General features: G+C 41.6%; 3 protein-coding genes across 3 annotated transcripts; 1 reads left to right on the top strand and 2 right to left on the bottom strand.

The window, feature by feature from the left end:
* Positions 1–6,991: 6,991 nt before the first annotated feature.
* Positions 6,992–8,606, top strand: LOC102701336. The gene has a single exon (XM_040521019.1). The coding sequence runs from the start codon at positions 7,036–7,038 to the stop codon at positions 8,215–8,217; it is 1,182 nt and encodes a 393-aa protein (XP_040376953.1). The 5' UTR covers positions 6,992–7,035; the 3' UTR covers positions 8,218–8,606.
* A 505-nt stretch (positions 8,607–9,111) lies between these two features.
* LOC102702912 (phosphoribulokinase, chloroplastic) lies at positions 9,112–11,547 on the bottom strand. Its single transcript, XM_006647670.2, has 5 exons — positions 10,796–11,547; positions 10,441–10,525; positions 10,273–10,357; positions 9,884–10,128; positions 9,112–9,643 (listed from the first exon to the last, which is right to left on the bottom strand). The coding sequence occupies exons 1-5, from the start codon at positions 11,338–11,340 to the stop codon at positions 9,392–9,394; spliced, it is 1,212 nt and encodes a 403-aa protein (XP_006647733.1). The 5' UTR covers positions 11,341–11,547; the 3' UTR covers positions 9,112–9,391.
* A 1,106-nt stretch (positions 11,548–12,653) lies between these two features.
* On the bottom strand, positions 12,654–16,022 carry LOC102702630 (secretory carrier-associated membrane protein 5). The gene is made up of 12 exons (XM_006647669.3): positions 15,800–16,022; positions 15,485–15,643; positions 15,306–15,368; positions 15,157–15,190; positions 14,933–15,055; positions 14,754–14,816; positions 14,551–14,644; positions 14,236–14,281; positions 14,083–14,150; positions 13,893–13,941; positions 13,645–13,710; positions 12,654–12,938 (listed from the first exon to the last, which is right to left on the bottom strand). Exons 1-12 carry the CDS (start codon positions 15,851–15,853, stop codon positions 12,906–12,908), a joined length of 852 nt encoding a protein of 283 aa, XP_006647732.2. The 5' UTR covers positions 15,854–16,022; the 3' UTR covers positions 12,654–12,905.
* Positions 16,023–16,558: the final 536 nt, after the last annotated feature.

The raw sequence follows: 16,558 nt of genomic DNA, 5'->3' as shown, positions 1-16,558 counted from the left end.
GTGTGTATGAGAATGGAGGATATGTACTGTGATCATTAGTATGTCATATATACTACCACCGTTTTAAATGTACATGAAGTTATTGGTTTATGAACAAACCATTTGACTAATTATCTTATGAAAACATGTGAGAATATCATTTATTTTATTGTGCTTTCTTTTATCACTAGAGATACTTTAATGCATTGTTAGAGGAGAGATTGGAGCCTCCCCTCTTGCTATCTCTAGGAACTAGAGGAGATCTCTAAGGTCGTGTTCGGCTCTTCTCTTCCTAACCCCAGATTCTCTCGTTTTTCATGTGCACGTTTTCCAAACTGCTAAACAGTGTATTTTTTGTGAAAATTTTCTATACAAAAATTATTTTTAGAAATCATATTAATCTATTTTATATTTTATAATTAATTAATGATGTACTAATCTACTACTGTGTTTTTTGCCCAGATAACTAACCCTCCCTTTCATGCCGAACGCGGCCTGTGTCCCAAAGAGAATGCTAATCATGTTGATCAAGAGCACGCTCCTATAGGAAAACATGGCCGTCCTATCCCCACGCGACCTACCTCTAAAGTGAGACTTGCTAGAGGGACTTTGAAAGTTGTAGGCATGAGGGCAACGATGACACCACCCTTGCCCACCCTAGCTTGATAGGTGCTCAAGCGCTTGAACGTATCCACAACTTGGGCACTTATGTGGTGCTACCCTGTTATCTGACACTGAATCTCAATCGAAATTAGGTTCGAAGTTGTTGCTCAGACAAAAACCTGATTACTGAGCTTTTATTGGGTGCTAGGATCGTAAAGGGGATAGGACATGTCCAGTTTGCATCTCGGTGGTTTACTCTCAACTAGGATATAATCCTCCGAGCCCGACCGACATGGACCTTGTAATAAGTCCCTATGAGGGCAAAACTGTGAGGCGGCAAAACTTTTTTGCTCCATATAAATGGCATCTCCTAAAGCAATAGTTGCAATTCCATTTCTCTCCTCTCACTGCTAGATCAACTTTTTAAAGCTTGGGCTCACTAGGAGTTCTCATCAAATTCTACTGGGTAGAGACAATTTATATTTTTTATAAATTATAAATATTGTGTCTAAAAGTTAATAGAGTTATGCATTCGGAATAGAGGGTTATTAAACACGACTTTGGCCAAGTTCCTTCGCCAAAGTCCAAAAGTTAATAGAGTTATACATTCGAAATGCTATGAGTCTATGACCAAGTTCCTTCGCACAGAAAATCCGGAGACCAGGTTTGAAGGCGACTTTGGCGCAAAGGACATGCTTAAGCATCGATAAATAATTAGTTAAGATCACTGTATCTTTTTTTCTGTGATATTAAACGCGGGGCCCTAGCTAGCTACTCTGCTCCGGCCCTAACGTGCGCGCGGCGCGCCTTCGTCTACCTCACGTCAGGCTTCGTGTTATCTCGGCTCGACGCGCGACACAGCTTAATTACCCCTGCAAAAATTAAGGTCATGCATGCGGGAAAATAATTTATAAATTCTCTGTCTCTTGCTGAAATCTTCTTTGAAACTGCAGCTTATTAATTGGCGGTTACTCACTCCAAATTGATTATTCTTACCTTTTTATAATAACACGGTCTTCTATATCTATCTTACTTGTGATTTTTTTATTATATATATAATATTTTTTTACTTTTTATTAAAATATTTTTTATGACTCATAAGTACATAATGTCTTGATATTATCAAACTACATAATTTTAAAGTTATTAATGTTAAAATTTTAAAAGTTTAATTAACCACACTTTTGTCTAAAATGATAATAATTATGTAAGTGGAGGGAGTATCATCTAGTGATTAAATTAAGTATTGGATCAAGATATTTATGCATAAATCATGAAGGTCCAGGAGCCAGTCTCTAGTGCAAGTGTGTATATATGAATACGGTGATAATTATTAGCTACTACTACTACTCCTACTTAATTACTTCGGCCGAATTATTAATTGCCAAGTGGCAAATGACATTTATTTTATAACTTTTATTTCCTGTTCAGAAAGATATATACACACACGTACACATGCCATTCATCCCGGATTAATTCATGTGAGAGAGTACGTGCTACACACATCGTGTAAGAGTGGTTAATTTGTTAAGTAGATACATAGTACGTACTCATCTTACTGCTATATATAATTAATCTTTATATTCTTAAGTGGATTTTGTTAAATCATAACTAGCTAGGTTAACATTACAAAAGTTGAAGCCTTCTAATATTTGATTAAGTTCAGATCGACTTCAAAAAAGACTTTGACCTCGTGTGAATACTCACTAATGTTAATTAAATTCTAATCTTAAGGCCAATTAATATGCATATCTGCCGGTGAAACCTCCAGGTCTTCATGGAGGAATGTATGATTTGTGCAGTTTGACTACCAAGAGCACGTTGCATACTTGTAAAATGGAATGCCTCTCATATACACATGCACACGTATATATAGTCTTGGAGTCAAGGCCGTCTGCTGTAAGATTCTCATCATCATTCAATTTAACTGGACAAATTTCTAGTGAACGTATCTTTTGGAGCTTGCGTTAATTATTACTATTTCTAATTAATTTTCTGCTGACACAGCCGATGTGTAGTTTTGCAGCAATAATATATTTTTCCTCCAGAGGTCACTTCCATCCCTCTCTGAGCTAATTATATCTCTCTTCACCCGGTAAGATTCCAAACACAAAAGCCATTTGGTCTCATGCACTGATCAATTGACATCTTGACTTGCTGTAGCTACCAGTACACTGCAAATGTTCTGCTTGTCCCTCTTTTGTATTGCAAGAGACGGAATAAAAGAACATGTTTTCTACTCGCGCATTTACAGACAAGATAGCGGGTGAGCTGGGATTATATATAAATTAATTCATTGAGGAATTGGGGAGGATCTCGGCCATATGGCATATACTTCCTTCGACACGGCCGGGTATTAAATTAAAAATAATCTTATCTTTTAAGATTATTTTTCATATTTTATTTTTTTGAAAAATATTTTCTTGATCTTAAAACATACCCACAAACTATAATGATTTGTTAGGATGCTATGCAAAAATTTCATAATTTTCTCCATCTTCTAACATGATAAATTAATAGTCAATCTTGTATGTCTAAAGGACATTTTGGACATTTATTACAAATGCATATGATCTAAGCGTATATTGTAGAGAAAACTGCTAACCGAGGGTATATCTTAGAACTCGATAAAGTTATCGTTGAATCGATGTAAACTTAATGGTATGGAGTAGATTTTCTCTATTTTTATTGCCCCGCAGAGGCATGAAATGGTTCATAGGGTACCATTTTATAATGAATTATCACGGGTCGTCACCTATTAGGGGTGGTATAGCAGTGATATTGTCAAAACACTATTAAATGAATCTGACCTATTTAGGTCAGAGAACTATAAATATAAGTTCACTCTCAATAACAAAAAGTAATCACGCTAAACATACTAACAAAAGGAAACCACACATACACATACAACCTCCGTCTCAAATAAATTAATTTTTTAGTTTTTATATAGAATATTTGACTTTTCATCTTATTTAAAATTTTATTATTAAAATTTTTTATTGGTATTAAATGATAAAACATAAATAATACTTTAGCGTGACTAATTTTTATTATTTTTTATAAATTTTTAAATAAAATAAAGGATCAAACGGTCGCCATAGATATACGGTAACACGGTACTATGCATGTGGTACTCAATATTCATGCCAGAAGCATAGTACGTGTCACTGTGGTGTTTGTACGAGCACGTACGTCACGACGCTGCTGCATCTGCATGCATGGCTTTGGAGGGATTGAGAGCAGTACTGCAGCTGCTATTATGACTATAATTTTAACAAGCGTGTTAGTAACCGTTGGATCAAATGCCAATGATATGGATTAATTGGAACAAAATATTTGTTGTCAAGTTAGTGTAGTATGCATACAGCGATATACTGTACCGATCACTGTAGCATTTACTTTGAGCGGACGCTGTGAACGAATCACTACCGTTGATCCAGTCAATCCGATGACAATCAATTGGGCAAGGGCTACAACTGTCAAAGCTGCGGTCCCTATTATAACAGTCTACGCCAGATCTCAATTCACTCTGGAGTTATTAATTAAGCTGCGCAGGGCATGCAGTACGTACTTTGGCTGGCTCCGGGCATTGCAAATGTCAGATAAATTAAGCCTGTAAAAAACCCGTAACACACCTAGCTCCGGGCACTGCTAACCGAGTATACCATAACCAAATTAATTATCACAGTCCCAGATTTCTTGACTCGATATGTTTCTGTACTTCAAAACCAACTTAATTACAATGTGTAAGAATTTTTTGTATGTTGTTATATATAGCTAGCCCAAACAGAGTGGTTGTGCAGAGCTAGTGAGATTAGACAGAGAAGACAAAGGCGTCATTAAGGATGCCACATGACACCGAATTAAACCCCAAGGCCTAGATTAAGACAACACGTTAGCCGTCTTGTTTAATTTGCAGCCATTAATTAACTAGTACTTAATTAAATCGGAAGTATGCTAGCTAGCTAGCACCACTTGGCCAATGCAGCCTTTTCAAGTTCGTTACAATAATTGATTCGAGATTTGTCTTGTCCAACTCCCACGTTCATCCATGTGTTTAAAAATCTAACACCTCACAGAAAATACACTATATATCTCACTGCCTAAACTAGCTAGCTGATGAGCTTGCTGCATGCACGGAAGCTAATTAATCTCTCTCTCAATCGCATCAGTGGGATTCTCTGATCCATTGGTCAGGCTTGCATATGCAGATACAGATTAAGACAAGCTAACTAGCTAGCTAGGGCAAGATGGAATAAGAAGCATCGACTACAATGCATGTGCCATCAAGGCTAGCTAGTATGCATGCATATGAATGTATTTATATTATAATACAATTTGCCGTCTCGAAAAGCATCGCTTGTTCTTGGCCTCTTATTCTAAAACTAGTATTCATTTAATTAGTGAGCTTAATTAACTGTGTGCTCACACATTGTTGATCTGTTCCTTTGCATGTGCACTACTCGATCGATTGATCCCTTTCCCTGCCTGAAAGCTGCTGGCCTAAGCTAGAATCAGTGCACTAGCTTAATTATACAATAACCAGTGCGACTTACGTTTTGACCAAGTCGCTAAGGTTAAATTTGGTATCAATAACCACAGTTGCCAACTTCAAAAGCTTTAGCCTTTTGAGCGACACACGAGTGACTTCAGGGATGCCGTCAGAGTCATCAAAGTAATGTGTCATCGTATATACAAAACCAGAGTGCCAGACATGTACAAACTGGATTTTCTCCAATGCTTGCATCACGTGAGTGATCAGAATTAATTGAGAACTTAACCTGATCTTGAACTTTCAGCATACGTGTAGCTGATAGTTGCATTAAGCTGATCAAGCCATGCAAGCATCTTAAATTTTTATTAGTACAACGGTAATACTTCTTTATTCTAGCAGTATCAAAAATCCATAGACAACGTTGCTATTTCCGGCAGCTATTGGCGCAGAAGGATATGCATATGCAAATTGAAACTATTTTCACATTGCCATCTGCCCCTGCATGCTTATCCTTACAAGACGTAGCAGCTAATCACGAGATTATCTTAGGGTTAGTTACAAGCGAGTCCAAATTTGCTTAGCTCATCGGCCATATATTTGATTATTACTTCACCAAAACAATATTAGTGAGCTCACACCAAGATGCCCTCAGCCCTATGGTCATGACACTTGGGAGATAAAAATACAAATAAGTATCCCTACTCTTTCATTCGGAGAGACAATACTGGAGGAGCTGGATCCAAGCTTGAATCTGATTAGCCCCATTCGAGTAGCTAATAGTTAAAGACATACAGTTGCAATTTTCTTTATTATGCAAATTTAAATTATGCAAGCCTGACCTGCTAGTTAGCTAGCTAGAGGACTGTAAGAAATTAAGAATATGGTCAATCCATCACACCCCCATATTTTCTGAACTTTATAATATTAGTTCAGATCTTCAGTGTTAGTAATATGCAATGGGTAGCTATCTATTAGGGCAACTGTAGTTTATTTAGATTAGTCCTTAGATATATCTAGCTAGTTAGCTAGCTAAGCACCAGAGATATATTATTTGAACCCTAGTAGTATTATACATGTAATTGAATAATATCTAGATTATCTTGTTAGTAGGTAGGGAGTATGAAATTATCTACACTGACAGTCATGAATGGGGAGTGCATTGGTCCACATAAGCGTCAACCCCCTGCAAAGCTTCTGTCTTCGTTCATGCATGCAGTACATCATGCTGATATTAGTGATATCTGGATCAACAACAGTAATGTACTGAAAGTCTGAAACGCCATCAGCTGCAGTACATAAGTCGTGCCGAATTCTTTTAGCAAAGTCTAAAACTAATTTAACCTGTGTTGCTGTGTGAAACCCAAGGAGTCCGACGCGCGTCCTTGTATAATTTGCAGGGGCTCTGTACTTGTACTGATCAAGAAGTGATTAAGACACTTAGACACGATCTCAATTGAAAGCTGGGTGCCTCGCGATGGGCGTATCGATCGATGGAGCCTGGGGACGCGCGCGAGTACACGTGAAGGAAGCATGGGAACAGATCATCACCGTGTGGTTTTAGTCAGGGAACAGGACAGCGGAGATCGCCTTTGCTTGTGTTTAACTCCCCTTAATCCCAGCTTCTTGATGCCAGTGACGGATCTTATAAAACTGTTGACTCACAAGTCAAAATCTCAACGCGGAATCACCTCGCATCGCAGGGTTTGCCAGCCATCGCCGATGCTGCTGCTTCGCCTCTCGCTCTTGCTCTCACTTCTCAAGGCGGCAGTGGCTGATTTGGTTGGGCTTAGGAATTCGGCCCAAACCGTAGCGGTTGGGCCTTGGAGCTGAGCTGATGGTGGAGGGCCCATGAGGTGGAGGTGAGAATGGCTACGGCCCGGCCCATTTAGCAGTGAGAAAGCCGTGGGGACTGGAGCCTGCCTCGCAACCGAGCGAGCAGACGATTGCCGGCGGCGGCAATGACCACGACGCGCCGCACGAAAAGCCCCATGGTTAGCGCCTCCCCCCGCTCCGACGACGACGACGACGGCGCGGTGATGGATGCCTCGCCGGAGTTCCGCGACTGGGGCAACCTGCCGGAGCTGCCGCTGTCGGAGGTGCTGCGGGGCCTCCTCCCCTGCCTCCGCTCGGTCTACGCCTTCGCGGCCGCGTGCCGGCCCTGGCGCCGCCTGCTCCGGGACTCCGCCGCCGACCTCGTCCGCCCCCGTCTACCGCCGCTCCTCCTCCTCTGCCCGGCCTACCGCGTCGTGCCGGTATCCCCGCGCGTCGTCGCGGCGCCCGTCTCCTACTCCCTCCCCGGCGATGGCACCGTCCTGTCCGCCTCCCGGGGCCACCTCGTGCTCCTCCGCCGTAACCCCTTTCACAGCCTTCACCTCGTCGACGCCCTCACCGGCGCCGTGCGGCACGTGCTGCCTCTCCCTTCCCCGCACTTCGCCTACCACTACGCCGCCCTCGCGCCCTCCCGGCTGCTCCTCTTCCATTCCAAGCACGCCTTCTTCTCCCTCCCCGTGGGCGACACAGACCCCAACCCCCGCCCCGATTGGGCCAAGCACAGCCTCCCCCGGACCGCCTCCTTCGTCCGGTCTACCCTAGAATTCCGCGGGCGCCTCCTCGGCTTGACCGATCGCGCGCAGTTACTTGAGTTCCACCTCGATGCCAACCATCCGAACAAATCCGCCCAAATGTTACCTGCCACCGGCCTCCCGGACGCCACCACGTTCGACCGGTGGCACTTCGGCCCACATCTGGTCGCCGCCGGTGATCGGTTGCTCCTGGTGCTCTTCATGCTGGTGCCGCGATTTGGCAGTTTGTTTCAGGCACAGACGCGTGTGAAGAAGGTTGCCGTCTACGCACTTGACATGGCGAAGATGAGGTGGGAAGAGGTGGAGAACATCGGAGCTTACAGCTTGTTCGTGGACTGCGCCGGGAGGAGTACCGCTGGATGTGTGGATGTGGGGAACTGTGGCCTGGAGGAGAACCGAATTTACATTGCTGCTCCTGGGTGCGATGGCTGGTATTCATGCTCGCCTGGGTGGGAGGTTCCTCTCGGTGGTCAAGGGACTGGACCGTTGTCAATTCAAGCAATGAAGTGGCTGCCATGGCCTTCACAGATATGGATTTATCCACGTCTTTTATTTTGATAATGTATTGTATCGAGACAAGTAATGTAGCAGCCGTTTTGTCCTTAGTTTCCCTGTGGTCTGTGCCTGGAAACCCCAGCAGAATCTACTATGTTTTACATCTTTCTTTCAGTAAAAGCAGGGCTCCGGTGAGCCTTTTATAATAGAAAGTAATGTAGAAAGTGAACAATATAAGGTATGATCAATTGTTTTGCTGTAAAATCAGTTATTGTGTATATAATAACATCCATAGCATGTTTGTGCGAACATAATGTGTGGTTTTTAGCAGTTCACTATCAGCCGACTATGTTGTAGTAACCCAATTATCATGCCATAGTGAAACACTGTGTATATATTGTATTCCTTAATATTTCTGTGGTATTACCCATTAGGCCAGTACACGCTGGTCATGACATTAATGTGAATATCTGTGTTTCTATTGAGTTTGTGGGCTTCTCCTTTATGCTGGCATGACATGCATTGTTGCAGTGTCTCACATTCATGCTGTGCATCATATGTTCATATTATTTATGCAATTCTTGGATTCGTGTTTATGCAATTTGTTCTTGAAATTCAGATAATGCAGGCGTATGAGTTTCAGTTCTGAAATCTGGAGTTCTTTTCATAGTTGCCTGTCTGATATTCACCGAAATTATCATGTGCTCTAGCTCTATGTAACTTCTACCCTTAGATTCTTAACCATGACCATGGCATGACTGAATGAATATAATTCACTACACTGTATTGTCCTCAATATAGATCCACACAATAGAGATATTGCCAGATTGGGTACATTTAGACTGTCACTTATAAATTTTACTCAGTTTGTCTATAAAATTCCATCTCTATTTCCTTCCCTTATCAATTGTGTGATGTTAACTTATGGCCATAAGCAATAGCTGATAAGAGAGGCACTGAAAGAAGCACCTAATTATGATAGTAGAAAGCAACTGTATTTCTTTCTACATTGAAATATAGAAGATGTACATTGAAACGTGTCACGAAGAGATGTAGGAGCACTCCCATGGAGAGGGATTTTTAGAAGTTCCATTGCATGGTTTCACAAGTTATGCAATGACCTTCCTACCTTCTTCTAGCTGTAATGTTTCCAAAACTAGTTACAAGAAATGTTGAGGATGCCCATTCTCATTAATATAGTGATGAAGAGATTCACGGAATATTAATGTGAAGCTCATTAAACTTTTGCCGCTTCAGTAGGTGCACCGGCCCTCTCAGCAATAATCTGCTCATAGAGATCTCTAATCTTCAGTCCTATGATAGTTTGGAAGAGACCTGTTCCATTGTTGCTGCCTGGGAAGTCTGCGTGCTTTAGCATTTGCTGTGTCACCTCTCCATAAAACTTGGTTGAGAGGTTGCTTAGGTGGCTTTCAACATAGATGAGTTCATCTAGTCTGTCAAATTGGCCATCCATTTCCAGCACCGATACCTAAAGACATCAAGAAACCATTAAGTATGTACAGTTTTGGGAGAGGAAGAAGCTGATTAACAATTATGATTTTGTGTACGAAGTGAATTGTTGATCAATAGGCTAAGATTAGTTTTGGAGTATTGTTCATACTTCAGAATTCCAACTGCTAGTTATCTTGATGCCATTTTAGTTTCCAAGCGACAGTGGTTGGTTTTGCTTGGGACGTGGAAACAGGGACAGGTAAATCAAGTAAATTACCTCATTGCCGAAGTAAGTGTCTGGACCGTAGGCAAATTTGATGCCAGGATAAGAACATGTAAGCTTTCTTCCACAAGGGACCCAGGTGATGCTTGATCCTTCATCGAAGAGGTAAACTGGGTTGAAGTTCTTTACACCTTCTTTCATGATCAATTTAACACGTAGCACCTTCCCTTCATTGTCATCAGGAATAAGCTGGGTTGGCAGAACTTCAATCACAGCATCAGCATATTGCTTCTGTGGATCTGTCATACCAAACGGTAAGCATTGACATGTCATGTTTATTATGTTTCAGTCTAAAGTAATTTGATGTGGTATGTCTTGCATATCTTTTGTCTATTCGAAAACAACTTATATCTATAAAACTTTTAGTTAGTAAAAAGCAGTACCAATGAAGGCATCAAAATCTGGTTTCCTGGCCTCGATACTAGCCTTGATGCTTTCAAGGCTGTGACCGCGCTCTGCCATATCCCTCTGCAAAAGCATAGGTTTACTTCAACAAAATTCACACTCCATGACTCATGTGGGAAATTTATTAACCTTACTGTTGAACTGACCTGAATTTTCCATGCAAATTTAACCTCGTCACTGATGTCCAGGTAGATGCTGAAATCTAGGAGGTCCCTCACACGTTCGTCGAACCTGGTTTAAAAGTATAAGTAAACTAATAAGTGGTGACAAGAAATTAGAAAAACAATCTGCTTGTATTAGACTTCCAAATAACTGGGGGAATATTTTTGACTGCCGAAAAATCAGGCCAAAATTATTTTGAAGGTATATAGCATAATTTGGACTGAGATTTATGATAGCAACTTACCAAGTATGTAATCAAATGTGATGAAGAAACAGAAGAACAAAATACTACACCGGAAGGAAGAATAATGTGGAGCATGGGATAAAATGTGAACTCACATGGGATGCAACCCCTCAATGACAAAAATCTTGGGAGGCTGGATGAGCTCTGGTGGGTCTAGGAGACCAGTAACATGGTTATAAATTGGCTTCTCAATTGCCTTGCCTTCTTTGATTGCCTTCACCTGTTCATACATGAGATCAAAGTCGTTTGCCCTAGGGTCCAGGGCAGTCACACCTTTCTCCTTCCTGCCAGTCCTGTCCAAGGAATGGTAATCATCAAGGCATATCACCGTTGTCGTGTCACTGATGAGTGTGTTTGAGTCTGGGTTGCCACCCTTGGGTGGCTCTGCAGCACCACCAAACACACTGGTGAGCCGGCGCATGAAGGTGCTCTTCCCGCATCCCGAGTCTGCTGCGAGGCCAATCACCACTGGCTTGTCAACTGAACATGAAACCTGAAAGGTTCTTGCTCCCCCATGCCTTGTACTACCCCTCCTGCTGCTTCTGGTGGTAAAGAAGATGACCTGGTTCTGCCTGAAGCTTGTGTTGGTGGTGCAAGGGGAGTGCAGAGAGGTGGTGGCATGTAGGCTGGAGATTGCCATCTTTGCTTCTTGCCTGTCTCCCTGCTGGAGCTGCTCTTCTTCCCTTCAAGCCTTTTGATTGAGGCTTGATGAGGGGGGGAGAGAGAGTTTGAAAGAATTGTGGGGATAGAGCTAGGAGAACATAAGGAGGAGAGAGGATGTTGATGATGTGGTACCCTTATTTTCCTTTCTTTTCTGATGATATCAAGGGCAGGTTATAGTGAACTGAAAATGAGTTCTTGAATTTCAACCAATTGTATTTTGTCAGTATTCTCCATACGGATGCTGAATTTTTCTTGTTAAGAAACGCTTTTTGCTTTCTAATGATAATCTGTCCTGATGATTTCTCTAACATTTGTCAGTTAATTTCTGAATTTAAGTAATATGTGCTGAGAGTTGCAGTTCTTTGCCTGTCAAGATATAAAGAGAAGTACGTATTTGAGATTTAATTTTACGCGTCCTACATTTTGATGGCCTGGAGAATACATGCACTTGGTCTGTGTTGCTGATTAGACGATGGTTGAATTTGTGATGGCCAGGGATTGCTCGGAAGAAAGCTTGGTGGTGGTTTCATGAATTTAGATATGGTCCGCCACGTGGCAGCGCAGGGATGGCTGGCTGAAGATGAGGGAGTGGAGGCTGGAAACTGGAGGCGCTGGGACCTGTGAGGCTGGATATCGCTGATGATGCACGTTGCTGTTTGCTGTGCACCATATATGTACTTGACTTGAGTACATCTAGGCCCAGGAACGCAGTCCATGCGTAATCTCGTGGCAGCAGGTGCGCGCCTCATCATCAGCCGCGTCACTGGGTGGCCAAGCCAAGTCAGCATCCATGTCACTAGATGACCGAGCCTCGCAGGACATTTCCAAAGCATATGCTCGTGGAGTGCCAACGTCCTACAGGCTACAGCTGAGCCCACGGCCACGAAACTGAAGAAACTCGATCTGTTTCCACTTTCCGGTGTCAGTAATTTCTACGTGCTTCAGTTATGTCTTGATGATATATAATGTCAGGTTTATATTGCAGCAATGCTGAGTAGGAGAAAAGTCACAAAACTGTTCCAGACCAGAATGCTATTACCTGCAAAAACCTTGGCGAACCGTCTCATTTGACTCCGAATTGCTGTAAACAAATAGTACATAGACATTGGTGAGCACGAGAGTACGGTTGGGCGGATGCTGAATCTCCAAGGAAGGATGCAAGATTCCTTCTAAGTTTCAAAAGCACAAACGAGATCCCCAGATAAATGGTTGCTATCTTCTGTTTCCAACATGCATGGCTCTTCTTGTAGACACCAACAAACCAATCAAACGTACAACCAAACAAAAGTCTGAATGAAGTGCAATCTGTATAGGTAAAGAATTGGGGTTTCATACAGTATATCGATCAGTCCAGGAAACAACACTATAATAAGTACTCCTGTAAAAAAAATAACACTATAGATCGACATGTACTTTGAAAGAAAACATCGCCATCACTACATAACATACAAAGATCGACATGTACATATATGTATGCACAGAACTGCAGCTCAATCAAATAGTAGTCGGTGGGCTTTTGGAATATTTCTTCCACGGCCCATTTCACTTGTGCCCTCTGAAATACATGTATACTTTCTGCATGCAGCAAAATCAGAAGATCAAAAGAGTGTTAGCATTGGGCAGAATGCGTGATAGAGAGATGAAACTAACAAAATTCGTTGTTTATAGGTTGATATATTACATTAAAAGGGTATCATAACATCAGCAATGAGGGACTGATATTGATGTGAGTGTGGGATTGTGCGTTCAATCTTTTCATGAATTTTACAAGACACGTGAATATTGCAGACAAAAAAGATTGGCTAACTGATCATTAACATTATGTGCTTTCATCCATAAAGCTGCAATGACAAGTAGAAAAAACCCTACTTTATTAAATGTAGAGAAAGTTCACCTTTTCTGTTCAAAATCATGCCTAGTAGGGACAGATAGAAAACCAGTATAATGGAAATAATATAGTACATACAGAAAGCTTCCAATGTTAGAGAAGTTTAACAGCATAAATGAGAAACTACTAAAATTATGTGAATAATTCAACTTCAATGTAATCAGTTGTTCCATATTGCTGCATTTATCTCAACATATGCATGACCAAACTCAAAATATATAATCCATAAAAAATGTGCGCCAAGTGTAAAAAGTAACTATTTACTCATCACCCATTCAGATCTAATATCTAGAGATGCCTGAAAGGGTGTGCTAACACCAAGAGGCTTGACAAACAAAATGCAATTGCATATTAAGGAAGGGGCATAATGATAAAGCAGACTGAGTCACAGACCTGAAGAACCCAAATGCTCACAAGTGTCTCCAAGCAAAACAAGGCAAATCCAACAAAGTAAAAGATCTGAAATAACAGAAAGTTATATCAAAATCACATGCATATACTCCGTAGAGGACCTTTCAAAGACTCCATGAACTATTTTGTAACCTATGTGAGTAGAGAAGTGCAAGCATTAAATATGCCCAGTTGCTTATTTGAATATAGCAGGTACAGAAGAACCAAAAAGAATCTACAGAACTACTCACCCCAACTATAGCATGATCAGAGAAGGTGTCAATTGCAGCCAATATACCACTGTTGACAAGCAAAATATATTTGTATTAGCATCAGTTCAGATAAACGAATCCACAAATTTTGAAGTAGAAGAGGTTCATCGTATTGAAAGTTCTTGATAGCAATTATTTCAACATATGTATGTATGGTAAGGCAGCTTACGTTAATGACTTTCCACGAAATATAACTGGTGGAGCGATAGCAGCAAATACACAGAAGGCAATGTGAAGCTACACCAAACCAACAGACATAAAATAAGTGATTCAGGATTTGGAACACACAGAGCATTTCCATGTAAGTTGATCAAGGCCATACCATGTAGCAAAGGAAAAACCATCCAAAGCTGAATGCGCTATCAGTTCTGTTCATATTGACAGAATATTAAAAACAAAAGCAATACTGGTAAACATAGTGTAGATATTTGCAGTTCAGTTGATGTTATACACCATTCAGTTGAATCATGATTCTCTATGTTACATCTTACTGACCATATGAACATTTTTTGCTGTTTATTAACAATGTTAGCAGATTGTTCGAACATCAGAATCCATTCATTACAAATTGCTAGATGTAAATGTTAGCAGATTGTTCCGTGTTGATAGTAGGAAGCATTAACTGCTGGAGGCATACCTCATTGCACGATACAGAGGCCTATACCACATCAAGTATGACAAGGGCGTTCCAAGCATACCGTATATGGTAGCCAGGAAAAAGAGCTTGGAATCTGCAAGAATAAGAATGTGTAAAATTCAGTGACCTGCTGCAGACTGCAGTGAAAAACAGAAAAAAAAATGCAATAACACTAGCTGTCGAGAAAGAAGTGCTTAGCTCACCTCCTCCTCTGATCCAACAGACTATAACAGCAATGAAATTCCAGAAGAGACAAAGTACAATCCCTGTAAATTATCATGACACAAAACATTCCGTAAGTATGAATAATGTCCTCCTCCTGAAAACAATAAATATGAAAAGTGCATTAGGGTAGTTATTATCAGAGAATGATTTGGTGTACCAAGCCAGCTCGCAAATGCAAGGTACTGCAACTTTTGTGCATTGGCAGGTATCTCATTGGCAATGTCGTGGTGGATAATCGGGAAGAATGGTGGCCAATTCTTGTCCTCCATGGGCACTCCGGCTACATCAAGTCATCACAATGTGCAACATTCAGTTCAACATCCGGCAATAATAAAGCAAATGAAAACCAACAAACTAAGTCCAATGCACATAGAAGCTTACCGCTCTTGAGGGCCTCCTCCCTTCTCCTGATGTCCTACACCGACAAAAAAGATCCAATAAAAAACAGGAACACAGCCAACAATTTAGCATCGTTACTTAATTCAATAAATCAACAACGAGGATCAAAATACGCGGCACGATCCACGTACCGCCTCTCGCCTCTTGAGATCTGACTCCCATTGCAACAGCTCCTTCCCCTTGCCCTTCGAATCCTATATTGAAGAAAAAAAAATCAGTACTAGATCAGGCACTCGCTAAGCACAAAGCAAAGTAGCGGTGATCTCGAAAAGCAGACGAGATCACGAGACACTTGTGTAGCCTCTCCTACCTCTCTTACGCTCATGTTGTCGAGGGGGATGTCGACAGTGGCACCGCCTTTGCTTCCGCCGCCGAGGCCACCGAATCCAAACGAGAACTGAGACTTGCCGCCACCGCCGCCGCCACGGCCACCACCACCACCACCACGTGCTGCTCCACCTCCTCCATTCTGCAGCACACCCACGCCTCATCAGCGCCGGCCACACAAACACCACCCCGAACCGAGCGGAGAGATCCGGCCCGAGATCTCAGAGAGACATAAGAGCGGGTGGGTAGATATAGAGAGAGAGAGAGAGAGAGAGAGAGAGGGCGGGTGGTTACTTACGGAGAAGGGGTTTTCGTCGGCGCCCTCGTCGAAGGGGTTGGGGTCGTGGTGCATGGCGCCTCGCCGGCTTGGCCTCGCGGGCGGCGAGATGCCGGCTACTCGCCGAGGAGACTGGAAATTTTCTTTCTCGGTGAGGTGAGGAGGAATCCGGTGGGCTGGCGCTGCGGGTGTTGGTGGCGCCGCGAGATCGGTTGGTGTGGCGGAGTGGACTGACCGACCAACCGACTACTAATCTCGCTCTCACCCCAGGTCGCGTCCGCTTCAAGTTGTTCCAGTTTTTTAGTCTTCAAGAAAAAAAAAAGTTGTTCCAGTTTTAATGAGTCACTGACACGTGTCGACACGTGGATCTGAGATTTTACTATTGAGTATAAAAATATTTAACTTAAAAATTCGGACACAATTTTATGAAAATAAATTTATAAAATGTAATAAGTTTATAGTATTATTATAATACTTTTCGATAAGGATTTATGCGTATAATTTATTTTGAATGTAAACTATTCTATTCGTTACATGTTAGAAAGTATAAGACTTTATATTTTTATCTAAATTTATTTGTGCGCTAATAAATCTACACATATATGATTGATATATGGATGAATTTAGATAAACATCAACAACCTTATCATAGAAAACAAATGGAGACAGTGTTAGAAATTAAGGTTAATTTGATCTATGTCATTATAATTTTGTCTATTTTGAAAAAGGTCATTACTGGACTAATGGACTAATTGTAACGATGCCATTATAATTTCAGAA

Source organism: Oryza brachyantha, chromosome 2 (genome assembly GCF_000231095.2).
Source record: "Oryza brachyantha chromosome 2, ObraRS2, whole genome shotgun sequence".
Classification (NCBI taxonomy): domain Eukaryota; kingdom Viridiplantae; phylum Streptophyta; class Magnoliopsida; order Poales; family Poaceae; genus Oryza; species Oryza brachyantha.
The sequence above is the reverse complement of the archived record's forward strand: the minus strand, read 5'-3'. Positions and strand labels throughout refer to the sequence as shown.